General features: G+C 35.8%; 1 protein-coding gene across 1 annotated transcript in view; it reads right to left on the bottom strand.

Annotated features, from left to right (window-relative positions):
• NALCN (sodium leak channel, non-selective) overlaps positions 1–15,074 on the bottom strand; it is a 526,457-nt gene that overhangs the window by 366,480 nt on the left and 144,903 nt on the right. The window contains exon 8 of the mRNA XM_072622030.1: positions 9,529–9,683. Within this exon, the coding sequence (XP_072478131.1) occupies positions 9,529–9,683 (155 nt within the window). The remainder of the gene's footprint in view (positions 1–9,528; positions 9,684–15,074) is intronic.

Raw genomic sequence — 15,074 nt, 5'->3', positions numbered from 1 at the left:
TCCTTGGGGTCAATCTATGGTAATGAGACAAGTGAAGTATTTGTTAAGTGCTTATGATATACCAGGCACTATGCTAAACACTGATTTAGGTTGATCTCCAAATAAACCTCTAGTTTATATCTGCCAGGTATGCATGGTCTTCTGTTTTCTCTGCTTTGCTTCTACCTTACCAAGCAAGACATTTCCCATGACCTTTAAAACATGCAGAAACCATATAATCTTCCAAGAGATGACGGACAATTTTCTTCTACAGCTGAGTTCTCTTATAGTGCATTGGATGACTCCAAACTTCTCTTTGAATCAAAGACCTATGTGTTTTTTTTAAACAATTTTCTTCTGGTGATAGTTTATGACTGCAAATCAGGGAACACTAGAGTTTCCATAAACACTGGAATGTCCAAAGAACTAAGATGATGCCTGGTCTGTGGGAACAGACTGCCACACATTTTAAAGAAAGACAATCAGGAGAAGCAGCACAAAGGGTGTCATCAGAGAAATGTAAAACTAACAATAAATGATAACAAAAGTTGGAATGGGAAGATAATATGCTACCCTGATATCCATAAAATTCCAGGGATCTAGAAGCAAATCCTCATACACTGGACAGCCGCTTCTGTGGATTATTTATGGGAGAATATCTACAAAAGGATGAGTAGGCTATGGCTATGGATATGGATTGGTTATGGTCTGAATTAAGAAAGAAGTTCCTATTTCAATAAGAACACAGATTTATAAAAATAATAATGTATGACAAGGGCTATAAGGGAAAGAAAAACAAAGATCTGAGCTAAAAGAGGGATCATTCCCTTCCTTACCCAGCTCACTTTAACCTCTACAACCACAACAATATATTTAGTAAATACATCTTCATTACCTAGTAGCATTCTATGCCTGAAAAGTAATATTTTCTGTTAATTTGGTAATACCATAATTCTGATACTTTGCATATATCTTCATATTAAACTGAGAATTTGTTCATCTGCATAAGTAAATATTTTCAATTTATTCCTAAAATTTCATTAAACTCAAGGTAGGAATTGAACATATATGAAATTCTAAATAGGTATTTAAAACATTGGAGTATAGATAACAGATAAATTATATATAGCTTTATATATGTATTCTATCACTTGAGCCTCACAAGCTCTCTGTGAGACAGCTATAATAGATATTCCCACTTTAGAAATGAAGAAAAGGAGACTCTTACGGGGTCTGAAAGATTTATAAGCTTCTTGATAATAGAAACTACTTCAATTGTGTCTTTATATCCTCAGTACCTAGCACAGAGTTTGGCATATGCTAAGTTCTTGAAAAATACTGGCCAATTGAGTGATTAAATGACAGGCACATATATCTCCAGTACACATCAGGTAGGATTTGAATTCAGGTTTTTCTTATTTCAAATTCTATTGTTTAGCTACTATACCATGATGCCTCTCTGACAGAGAGGTAGAAAGTGGGGATGGGTAGGGGAAGGGAGAACTAACATTTATCAAGCTCCTATTATATGCCAACTAAGCACTGTACAACTGTTCTTCCCTATGATGATATGACAGATATTGATGATGACAAGATTAAGGATAGTAGGAACATCTTTGCCACCAAACTTCAAAAAATTAAAAGGGCCATAGGGTATGGTGACCAAAGTTTTATTTTTTCCTCCCTTTTGTCTTCTTAATCCTTCTCTCTCTTTCTCTCCCTCCTCTTGCCCATCCACTTTCAGAGGTCTAATTGCCTTAAGTGATTTCTTATGATCAGGGACAAGTTTCTAGTTGAAACATAAAGGACAGGAGAGACCACTGCTGAATGTAGAGACTGCTGGTACACATACCCTAAAAAGGCATTAATTATCCTGTTTCCTGGTTTCAAGATCACTTTCTGCCTCACAGATCACACAAACACATCCCTCATCTTTTGCTCTTCTATCTCCAAATACTTCTTTGTGGATTATCTTAGCAGTTAAGCCATAGTGCTCTAAGCTGCATTCAATAGAGCTACCAATTCTCACATTTGCTTCCAGCACATTAGAACAAATAATATCACAGACACTTTTGTAGAAATTTAACAATTATTTCATTTGTTCTTCCTTCAGATGAGAAATGTAATTAAGATTTAACAATAACACCATGAGATCATAAATTTAAATCCAGAAGGGACCTCATTCCGGAATGGTAAGTCAGGGATGTATCTAATCTAGCATTGTTGTACATATTGTAATGTGGGATATTTTTCAATATTATTACCATTATATTTTTAAAAGATAACATTATTTCATAAACAAAATATTTCCACAAAAATTTGAAATGGAATTAATTCCATGGCAATTTGGTTACAAAGAGAAAAGCAGACATGGTAGCTTTTAATTAATCATGATTATTTACACATACAAACACACTGGCCAAATTTAGATGCACTATTAGGCAGCTAATTATGTTGCAAATGCAATAGCATCCTTAAATGGATGATCACACACCCAAGATCACCATTTGTTTCACAGGTTTTAGATCTTCACCATGACCTAGCAGAAATACCAAGGTTTGTGAAAATGCATTCACAGGTAATATAAAGTAATAGTGACCAATTTTATCCATTCTAAAGTCTCCATCACTTTTTGTACATTGTATGCTAATTATATATACAAGTAATATCTGCATTATCAAAACACTAGTTGTATTATATGGCTACAAGTGAATCCAAATAATTAAATGAGAAACATTTAACTTTGCTTTTTATCTTTCTAGAGTGCTATACCCTTTATGTAATCTCTTGTTCCTTGCACTAGACCCCTCGTGCACTCTGAACTCCTCCTCCTGGCTTCCCTGAATTCCTTCAAATCCCAGCTAAAATCCCATCTTCTATGACAAATCTTTTATAATTGTCCTTAATGCACGTGCTTTCTCTTTACTTATTGTCTCTAATTTATGCTGTATCTTTTATTGTACATAATTATTTTCATGCTTTCTCCTCCATTAGACTTGAGCTCCTCAAGAGTAGGGAATGTCTTTTTGTCTTTATTTTTATTTCCTGCATTTAACAGAGTGCCTGACACATAGTGGTTGCTTAATCAATGCTTGTTGATGTGGATGAGAATATAAGATATTGAAATCTAAAATCAGATAAAAATCATGAACTATAATAAAAGAAAGTAATCATCTTCTATCACAAACTAGAACTCATTAACAATGATCTAAAAATCACTTGAAATCTATAATATGAAGCAAAACCTTTAATGCAAATAGGAAATAATATTTTCAGAAACACATAATATTTTGAGGAATCAAAGATCAAAGAATCAGAGAATCAAAAGAATCAGAGACCAAAGAATTCAATGAAACCTAGGAAACATTTAAGTCCCTACTGTGTACAATTTCATTTTAAAAACTATTACTTACTATTCTCCTTGTCTTTTCTCCTGGTAAAACACAATAGTATCTCTACCTATCCTGGAAGATGGCCATCATACTGTGCCCTACTCTATTCCTAAGGCTTGGCTAAGGACTCTTATAATAATAAGACTAAATGATGGCTTGGCATTGAGCTAATATTATCCTGTGTCTGCTGTAGGATGGCAGGGTCACCAATTGTGGGAATTCCACACCCATTTTGCCTCACCATTTTTCTTAAAGTTTAGTCAACCTGTTGATTATAATATCAACATATGAAAGTAGGTCATGCCATGAGTGATTTTTCTCCATCTATCCATCCATCCATCCATCCATCCATCCATCCATCCATGCATCCATTCATCCATTCATCCATCCATCCATCCAGCCAATTAAATAAACCTATTGAGCACCTACTTTTATACCAGACACAAGAATATCACTCTGCCCAACTGTCTTGGCTATTATCTTTTCCCCAATCTTTGGTAAAACCAGGGCAGTACAACTCAAGGAGCAGACTTGACTCCCTTGGGAATGTATTCACTCTCCAATCAGAAACTCAAAATATTTCCCTTTAAATCTGAAACCCTATATCATTTTGATTTAGTATCACCATGCTCAAACTATATTCAGTTATTTTAATAAAAAAGTATTAACTTGTCAAACTTTGATAAAGTGTGTATAACATTAAATTACAAAAAAATGAAGTTATTGTAATTTCCTAGCAAATGTAAAGATCTTTGATTACTCTGTGTAATGATGCATTTTAGGAATTAACAGAACAAGTCAAGTGTAGTCTTAACATTTAAAGCACCATATTCATAAAGCAAACTGCTCATTCATTGTGCACATATTTATTATATACTTTTAGTGCATGTTCAATGTATATCTAATTACTTGAAAATGATTTTAAGTGGTGTAATTTGAAAACCAAAATAGATAAGACCATCAAACATCTGCATCTATATTTACATTTGTAGATATGCTGATATACACAGACATATAAACTATGCATGCATTTCCTGATTTACGAATAATTCCCTCTACTCTTCCTCCAAACCCACAGTCCTAAGAAGTCAGTGCCGTTACGAATATCTGAAGCTTTAGAGAATCTCTGCATTGGAGAAACAACTGCCTTCCATCTACCTGCAAAATATATTTCTTTGTATTACCTTTTAAAAATCCAATTCATTACATGGCTTGAAATTCTAGCAATGAGATATAGTAGAATATGTAAAGATCCTCTTTCAAAAAGTACAAATAGCATTGGACAAGATAAGGGCTATCAATCATTTAAACTTTTATACAATTTTGTCAGTAAATTGGAATTTTTTCATGAATCTTCTACCCTCTAGGAACAGGAGATTTGATCTGGAGAAGGAACTTAGTAAAGACTATTTACGGAAGACCAGTTAGGTACAGATTAAACTTTCAAATTAGGATTATGCAGGAGAGAAGTGCTTCTTAAACTGTGGGTTGCAATCCCAAGTGTTGAAGGGGTCACGAGTGGACAAGGTTTAAGAAGCCCTGGTTTAGAAGACCATGATTTCATTATGCACCATAGTAAAAGGAAAGTAGAATTTGGACAGAGAAAAGAACAAAAAGGGGGATCAAAGAATTGAATTCAACCCAACAAACATTGAAGTCGCTACTACATACAAGGCATTGGTACTGGGTGCCTGGGATGTGAAGACCAAAAGGAAACATAATCCCTGCCCTCAGTGGATTTGCATGCTAAATGAGGTTGAAGCCCAACTTCCTTTATTTTGAAATTTTGTCTAGAACTGGTCTTGTAGCAGGAAAGAACCAGGAAATTATTTCCTTCTTTCCCTTGCCCTTTTGCTTGTGTCTTTTCCTTTCTTCTTCATAAAATCCTGTGCTCAAATCACCCAGAGTTCAGATTAATAAATAATGACTATATTTCACAGGACTATCAATTCTGCACTGAAGGAGATTTTAGAGGCCATAGAGACACCTTCATCTGAGAAATGAGAAACTGGGGAAAAAAGGAATGATAAACCGTCCAGAGTAACAAAGCTTGTACGTTTCCTTCTGTCTACAATGCCATGCTGCCTCTGTTCAGTTACATAATGAGATAAACAGATTTCTTTTTTGAGTGTGTGTGATGCAGTCATAATCTTAGATGCAATCCATTATTTTTGACATTATTTCTATAGGAAAATATAATTCAAATTCCTCCAGATGTTGGAATCTTTAGAATGTCTGCTCTAGAGAGTCCTGAAACAGTTTTAGTCCTGAGATGCCAAGGGGTGGGGAAATCACATGGGCTGCTCCAAAAGGGATTCTAAGCCATCTCCAGTATGAGCCTCAGTGAACATAAGGTACTTTGGGGGCCTCTGTTTCCGTGGCCTAAGATATTTAGAACTGAATGTACCACATGTAGTATTTCTCTTGAGTGTACCACATCTCCTGCCAATTGTGGACTCAATCTAGCCCAAAGGGACCTTAATACTCTCCTAGTCTTGATCAGCAACCTGTATCTCAGAAGTATCAAAGATCCTGGTCCACAAGGAGTCAGTCTCAGAGGACTTGCACTAATTCAGTGATAGGTACCACAAAGACTTTAGAGGGCAAGTGCCCCTTATGACTGATTGTTCCTCAAATCTGTGGTGGCTGAATTCCCAGCTGCTGTTTCCCACAATCCCTTGCTATATTGTCAATGTCTCCAGGGGTAAAAATGCTCTCCTTCTCCTACCATTCACCATATTCTCATTGCTATATCTTTCAGTCATAGGCCTCCATAGTTTACAACACCCACTAATTTCTTCCTCCATTTCACTCTCTGGTATTCTCATTATTACCTTATTAAGAAACTCACTTTATGCTTCATTCCTCCCCTTTATACTTAACATCTTCTTGTGTTGTCTCCAGAAGACAATACATCCCAGGCCATCTGCTCCAGTTCTGGGTACATCTTTTCTCATGTCCTCCCAAATCATTGAGTCAAAAGAAGAGTAGATATTCTCTTTGTTCCTCATTCCCATTCTAGCCATTTCTTTTCCCACCATCACTCTGAAACATCTTTTCCTCTCAGGACCACATAATCCATCTTTATCATTTAGTCCAGCTTGTGGTATTTGTTCTTTTTCTTTTTTACTCCATTAACTATTTGCAAAATTAAACTGAATTTTAAAGTGAACTTCTGGATTACATCTAAGTTGGGAACAGAATGTATGGATGTTTGAGGTTTGGGTATACACACAAACACACATATATACAAATATATGTGTATATACACACACATAGGTTCAGGCAGATAGATGTGTAAATGTGTGTATATATGGGTATGTACATGTATATGCATGCCTATATACAAATCTACATAAGCATGTTTTATGCATATACATACCTACATAGATAATGTGTGTGCACACATGTGTGTACATGTACTATGGAGTCATGTGTTACTATAATCATGCACAATGTATGATTATATAATTGTTTAAAAATAAAAACAGTTTATAATTAGAGATCATTAGTCCTCTTTGCTAATCCTGAAATACAGGGATCAAGGAACAAGAGGAAAGTCTCCTGTGTGCATTTCTCTCTATAAAGACAAAAATGAAATAACTATTGGTATGCAATCACTTGTATGGAAAGTATACAATATTTTTGCATACTTTTGTCTGTAACATTGTATACAAGTATTATATACTTGGATCATATACTTTATATACAATAGATGCATACAAAACATACACAAATAGAAAGCTATCCATTGTGTTTGGTATATGTGACAGGGTTGGGGCTAGTATTAAAGTCTGAAAAGTTAGAAATTGTCTATATGTCTATATAATATTATTTATATATACCACAATACCATATGGTATGCATATAAACACATTTATAAATCTTTAGGGTAAGCATATATAGACTTGAAAGCATAAGTGATATACACATGTGTATATAATTTACTCTGGTCTTCCAGAGATACCTAAACAATGCTTGTCTTTGTACTTCATTATTTTGAAAGATCAATTATTTATTTCATTGATGTGGATATTTCCTATATCTGTAACTGACAATGGTGAACATGAAGACTGGAATTAAGAAGACATGGGGTTAAATTTTGGTCTCTACCACATATTGACTGTTTGATCCTGGATAAGTCACTGAACTTCTCACTACCACAGGCAATTAAATACGTAAATTGCAGAGAAAATGTCAACTTGCCTTGGTAGCATGGGTATCCTCAACCAGGAATCCTTTACACCATTTAAATAACAGAGCTATCCCTATCGAAGTTTGCAAACATATCATAATCCTTCCCCACTTACCTAACACATTTGATGTTTTCCTATTATTCTCATGGCATTTAGGAGGTACCAAAAAAATGTCAATTATCTACAATTGTATATCATATTCATTTTCAAATGACATCATTAAAATCATTCTCCTGTAAGAAGTGTAATGATAATGGTTTATATTTGTAGGGTCACAAAGTACTTTACATCTTTATAGTATCCCTAGGAATTTTACGGTAAAATAATTTATATTCCCATTTTAGAAAATGGGAAACTGAGCTTCAGAGAAGTTAAGTGATTTTCTCAAGTATCTAAGAATTATAATAAATTGGTAGAGTTTAAATTGGAAGATGATCCAATATTTTCTCCACTATAACCACGCTACATTGATTAATTAGTGTCTAAAAAGTTGATACTACATATAAAATAAAAATAATACTGATTATAAAATCATATTCTAATCACAATTTTTTTTATTTGGACCAACATAGTATTAAAACACTGTGTTAGAATGTAAATTCCTTAGAATCAAGTGCTGGTTCATTTTTATCTATGTCTTGCCACTACCTAGAAGACTTCCTGGCATAGGTGTCTGATAAATCTTTGCTGAATGACTGATAGATCACAATAGTATATATAACTGCAACATGAATATATTTTTCTTTGCACATTGATATCAGACACAATATTTCCCTCATCCTCTTAAAAGTGCAGTTATCATAGAATGCTCAAAGATGTTAGCATTTGTTATTTATTTCAACATTTAATAAACCAATCTATATATAATTAGCATGATTCAATTTAATGTAATATATTATTAAAGTTGATAAAACTGCAAATAATTGTATTAGTTTGCTAACAGTAATAATGAATATCAAACAATATGTAAACATATTCAATTATATATTCATTACTTTCTATGTAATGTATACATATAAGTATATATGCATTCATCTCTCTACATATACTTATTTAGACAATTGCCAACTTTGCTAACACAGATCACACCTACCTCAAAAAAAAAAAAAGAAACTTATCTCTTGTTCTCTTGGCATTTTAGGAATATCAAAGGTTAATTATTCTCCATTGCCACTAGCATGGTGCTTTATACATAAAAGTAACTTATTAACAGCACTATAGCTTTGTCCTACTTGGTTTGGAAGACAATGATGGCTTGATCATACCTACAGCTGCTATCCTTCTATAGGATTATATAAACTGTATAAAGCTTTTTTGTTGTTTATTTCAATTACATATTTCCATTATGTTTATCCTATTTTATATGGATTTTCCTCTTCTCTTAAAGAAACTAAAATTCAAATTTCTCATCACAATATGGTAGGAAGTTCTCTCCTAAGAAGTCCCATGTAGGGCACCAAACATACCTGCTAATATAAGCTGTGAAGGCTATTAGGCAACTGGTGCCTCATTTAAGTTATAACAATATTATTTTAGAAAACATGACTTGGTCATCAATCTGTGACACTGAAAATATAAAAGTAGATTACGCATGAGATACCAACTAATCTACACAAGGGAAATTTGTTCAAGTGAAACAAAACAGATAATCATTTATTCTATAGAGTATAATTGCAAATGGACTTTGAAAAAGAAAGACAAATTAGACATTTCTCTATAGAATAGATTTTTTTTCCATTATAAGTTTATCTTACAAATTTAGTCCATAAGACTAGACTAAAGTAAATATATCTTTATATCATTATTCTAAATAATTAAGCTACTTTTTATATTAGTTTTGATTTTTTTAATAAAAAAATGCATTCAGACTTAACATGGAAAACCATTTACATGTCAACTCTACCGACTTTATAAACATTTTAAACAGATAACTGAAAATGTGTTTTACCAGTAAGACAGACCTATCTCATTAAAGCCACTGTAGCCCAGCTCTTGCCTGCTAAGTCCCAGATCTTCGAGGTCCATGCATTTAAATCCTGGTGGGCATTGATAACCTTCTTCAATTTCTCTGGAACAGTGGGTATCTGGGATAGCTAAATTATTCCAGGTCACATTTCTAAGGAGAAACACATGAGAAGTGTTAGATAACATGTCAAAGGCCATTGGGTTAAAAATGTTAGAAGTTAAGTTTAATTATTGTTTATTAAAGACTACTGAAAATGGAGTGGAATTTGAAATTAGTTATGTGAATATACCTAACACTTAGTCTATTGTGTTTCTCAAACATTATCTAATTCATTTTCATAGTCACTCTATGTGATAGACTGCAAATGTTATGTTCTATTAGACTGAGAACTCCTTTAGGGCAAGGATTGTTTTGACATTGTTTTCAATCCCGACACTTAATAGAGCTCTTGTCACAGAGTAGGTACTTAATAAATGCTTTTAAAGTTTAAATTCCTGTTTTAAAGTGTGAGGAAGTCAGGTACCAGCAAGTGAAACACTAAATTTCAAGCAGAAGCATTATTAACCTAAATGAGAATCCTCTGAAATTAAACAGTCTCTGATGTTTCTTAATAAATTTAAGCAAAGAAAGGAGAATAGAACATCCTGGGGGTGGAGCCAAGATGGCGGAGTAGGAAGACACACATACACTAGCTCTTATCCCACAGCCCATAAAATACCTATAAAGAAAGACTCTCAACAAATTCTAGAGCAGCAGAAGCCACAGAACAATGGAGTAGAGGAGATTTCCAGCCCAGGGTGACCTGAAAGACTGACAGGAAAGGTCTCTCACACTAGACACAGAGTGGAGCCAAACCCAGCCTTGACCCTGCTGTACTTGGAGGAGGACCCAAGCAGGCCTCAGGGGCAGAATTCCCAGCTACAGTAGTGACAGTTTGCACATCCCTCAACCCACAGGCACCACAGGTCAGTGAGAAGGTTTTTTCAGCTGGCCAAAAAGGGAGCAGGGTTTTCCCATAGCTCTGGCCTCAGGTGATGGCAGAGGCCACATCTGCCAGCAACAGTTCCCACAGCAGCTCTCATCCATTGGTGAATCATAAAGCCCCTGGGGGAACTGAGCAGCTGATTCATACCCTCAGCTCTGTGTGGTAGCCCTGTCCCCACCTAATGTTCCTGGGGGAAATGAGCAGCTGATCTTTATCTCAGCCCCCAGTGCTGCCCTGGTGAAACTGGAGGCCAGGTGATTGTGGAGAGGAAACTCTACTACTCACAGATTCTGGGTACAAAAGTTTCTGGTTGCTCCCAAGTACACACTTGGTTGTGCCACCTTGGAGGAACTGAGATCTTATAGATCCCCAGAGTATACCCTGCTCTTGACAAAGGACACAAAAATCAAGTAACTGTTTGGGAAAATGCCCAAAAAAGGGGAAAAAAATAAGACTATAGAAGGTTACTTTCTTGGTGAACAGATATCTCCTCCCATCCTTTCAGATGAGGAAGAACAATGCTTACAATCAGGGAAAGACATAAAAGTCAAGGCTTCTGTATCCCAAACATCCAAAATAAATATTCAGTGGTCTCAGGCCATGGAAGAGCTCAAAAAGGATTTTGAAAATCAAGTGAGAGAGGTGGAGGAAAAATTGGGATGAAAAATGAGAGCGATGGAACAAAAACATGAAAAGCAAGTCAACAACTTGCTAAAGGAGACCCAAAAACATGCTGAAGGAAATAACACCTTTAAAAATAGGCTAACTCAACTGGCAAAAGAGGTTCAAAAAGCCAATGAGGAGAAGAATGCTTTAAAAAGCAGAATTAGCCAAATGGAAAAGGAGGTTCAAAAGCTCACTGAAGAAAATAGTGCTTTAAAAATTAGAACGGAACAGATGGAGGCTAATGACTTTATGAGAAACCAAAAAATCACAAAACAAAACCAAAAGAATGAAAAAAATAGAAGATAATGTGATATATCTCATTGGAAAAACAACTGACCTAGAAAAAAGATCCAGGAGAGACAATTTAAAAATTATAGGACTACCTGAAAGCCATGATTAAAAAAAGAGCCTGGACATCATCTTTCATGAAATTATCAAGAAAAACTGCCCTGATATTCTAGAACCAGAGGGGAAATAAATATTGAAAGAATCCACTGATCACCTCCTGAAAGAGATCCAAAAAGAAAAACTCCTAGGAATATTGTAGCCAAATTTCAGAGTTACCAGGTCAAGGAGAAAATATTGCAAGCAGCTAGAAAGAAGCAATTCAAGTATTGTGGAAATACAATCAGGATAACACAAGATCTAGCAGCTTCAACAGTAAGGGATAAAAGGGCCTGGAATATAATATTCCAGAAGTCAAAGGAACTTGGATTAAAACCAAGAATCACGTACCCAGCAAAACTTCAGGGGAAAAATAGTCATTCAATAATCATTCAATGAATTAGTGAACTTTCAAGCATTCTTGATTGAAAGACCACAGATAAATAGAAAATTTGACTTTCAAACGTGAGAATCAAGAGAAGTGTGAAAAGGTAAACAAGAAAGAGAAATCATAAGGGACTTTCTAAAGTTGCACTGTTTGCATTCCTACATGGAAAGATAATATTTATAAGTCTTGAAACTTTTCTCAGCATTTGGGTAGTTGGAGGGATTACATACACACACACACACACACACACACACACACACAAAACACACACACATATGGAGAGAGAGCACAGAGTGAGTTGAATAAGAAGGGATGACATCTTAATGAAATTAAGGGGTGAGAGAGGAATATATTGGGAAGAGAAAGGGAGAAATGGAATGGGGCAAATTTTCTCTCAGAAAAGAGGCAAGAAAAAGCTTTTTCAATGGAGGAGAAAAGGGAGGAAGTGAGAAGGAAAAAGTGAAGCTTACTCTCATCACATTTGACTTAAGGTGCAAATAACATGCCCACTGAATTTGGTATGAAAATCTATCTTACACTTTAGGAAAGTAGAGAAGAAGGGGATAAGTAGGGTGGTGGGGATGATGGGAGGGCAAATGGGAGGAGGGAGTAATTAGAGTATACACTTTTGGCAAGGGACAAGGTCAAAAGAGAGAATGGAATAAATGGGGGGGCAGGATGATGGATGGAAATATGGTTAGTCTTACACAATATTACTATTATGGAAGTCTTTCACATAACTACACATATATAGCCTATATTGAGTTGCTTGTCTTCTCAGTGGGTATGGGAGGGAAGGGAGGAAGGGAGAGAAGTTGGAACTCAAAGTTTTAGGAATGATAGTTGAGAATTGTTTTTGTATATAATTGGGAAATAAGAAATACGGGTAGTAGGGTATAGAAATCTATCTTGCCCTACAAGAAAAGAGAGAAAATGGGAATAAGGAAAGGGAAGGGTATGATAGAATAGAGGGCATATTGAGGGAAAGGGTAATCAGAATGCATGGTGTTTAGAGGTGGGAGGAGGGGAGAGATGGGGAGAAAATGTGGAACTCAAAATTTTGTGGAAATGAATGTTGAAACCAAAAATAAATAATCATTAAAAAAATAAATTAAAAAAAAAGGAGAATATAAGCTTCTTGAAGGCAAATAACTCACATTTGTCTTTATATTCCCATGAAAGATAACATGACTTAGAGGCTGTAGTGTTGGCCTCAGAATCATGAAACCCTGGGTTCAAATCCAGCTTCTGACAGATACTGGCTTTATGAGAAATGGCAAGTCACAACCTTTAAATATCTCAGGCAACAAGATGTACAACAGTTGTTGGTATGAACTGGAAAATCTAATTTCTTCACCTGGAACTGTGAAGACCAATAAAATCACAGATATACTTCCTCTACCTCCCCCAAAATCCTCGGTGCTGATTTTGATGTCTTATATATAGGAGCTGCTAAATGGGCGCTTCAGAAATCAATTTTGTTATTCAGTTGTTTTTCAGTTGTATCCACCTCTCTGTCATCCCATTTGACTTTTTTCTTGACAAACATACTGGCATGGCTTGCCATTTCCTTCTAGATTTCATTTTTCAGATGAGGAAATAGAGGCAAAAAGAGTTAAGTGACTTGTCCAGGGTCACATGAATACTAAGTGTTTGAGACTAGATTTGACCTCAAGAAGGTCAATCTTTGGATTCCAGACTCAGCACTCCAGCCACTCTACCACCTAGATGTCTTATCATAACCAATATCATATATCAACAATGATATTTTTTTTCTGTATTTATTCCTAGATTTAGAAATGGACCCATTGGGTTTAGAGCTTGAATGAACTCGGGAGATCATTTAGTCATAGGATCAAAGGCTTATAGATGACTAATGTGAAGGGATCTTAGAGGCTATCTAGGCCAAGGGTGGGGAGCCTAAGGTCTCATGTGGTTCTCTAGGTCCTTAAGTGCAGCCCTTTGACTGAATTCAAAGTTCATAAAACAAATCCCCGTAATAAAAGATTTCTTCTGTAAAACTTGAACTCAGTGAAAAGGTCACACCCAATGACCTAGAAGGCCACATGTGGCCTCGAGGCTGCAGGTTTCTCAGCCCTGGTCTAGCAGAATTAATTTTCAGTTTGCTAACCAAAAGTCATGACTCCACAAGATAGGAGTTTCAACTTGATTTTTCACAAGTGAACATGTATATGGAACTCCTTTTACCAAGCAGAAAAACTTTACCAAGCCAAAAGCTTGAATATCTATGAGTTACAAAAAAGTGAGGTCTCATGGGAGGAGTAGAGGGTAATACCCTCCTAAATGGGAGTGGCATGGGAGGAGAAAATGAGCAGTAGGGTAGGGCTAGTCCTTTCCCAAAGGGAAAGAGAAAGAGAAGGGGAGCATGAATAGGTGATATGGCAAAAGCAGCATTATTTTCCCTTCCTAACTGCTAGACTTTAGAGGGCCATCTCCAGTTATCCCAATTTATATCTTGCCAGTGGACCCAGATGGCTCTGGAGGAAAAAGTGAGGCTGGTGACTTTGCACAGTCCTCCCTCACTTAAATCCAATTCACTTGCATGTCATGTCATCACCTCCATGATGTCTTGGTCTTCTTTGAGAATGAAAGACAAACAGCAGTTAGACTATGAAAGTATGATGGTCTGCTTATCCACAAGGGTCCCAGTTGCACAAACATTTTATCAGTCTGGTACAGAATGACTGGCACCTGTGTTAAAGCTGGTTCAACTCTCAAGGAGATACAGAGTTCAGTTATGGGTGGAAATAGAAAATCATGTCAACTGGTGGGGGGGAGGGACTTTGTCCTTATCTTATTCTGGGTTTCTTCCACAGTCTAGGTTCACTGTTTCTATTTCTGGTAAACATGACAACTCAAAAAGACAAGTTAAGTTGGTTTCAGGGCAACATTCTCTCTGTTTTCAAGGCAGCCTCTGAGCACACTGTTGACCACACCTGGTAAAATATTATCTTAAACATCACTTGGGAGGAACATCTAGAGCCAAATCCAGGGCACAAGGATAAATGTTAACAGACAGAAAGCTAACAGAAAGCTAACCCTTGAAGGATGTTCTGATCCAATGAACTTAGGCTTCTAGAGAGCCAGAGTTACTGAA

Source organism: Notamacropus eugenii, chromosome 6, assembly GCF_028372415.1.
Source record: "Notamacropus eugenii isolate mMacEug1 chromosome 6, mMacEug1.pri_v2, whole genome shotgun sequence".
Classification (NCBI taxonomy): Eukaryota; Metazoa; Chordata; class Mammalia; order Diprotodontia; family Macropodidae; genus Notamacropus; species Notamacropus eugenii.
The sequence above is the reverse complement of the archived record's forward strand: the minus strand, read 5'-3'. Positions and strand labels throughout refer to the sequence as shown.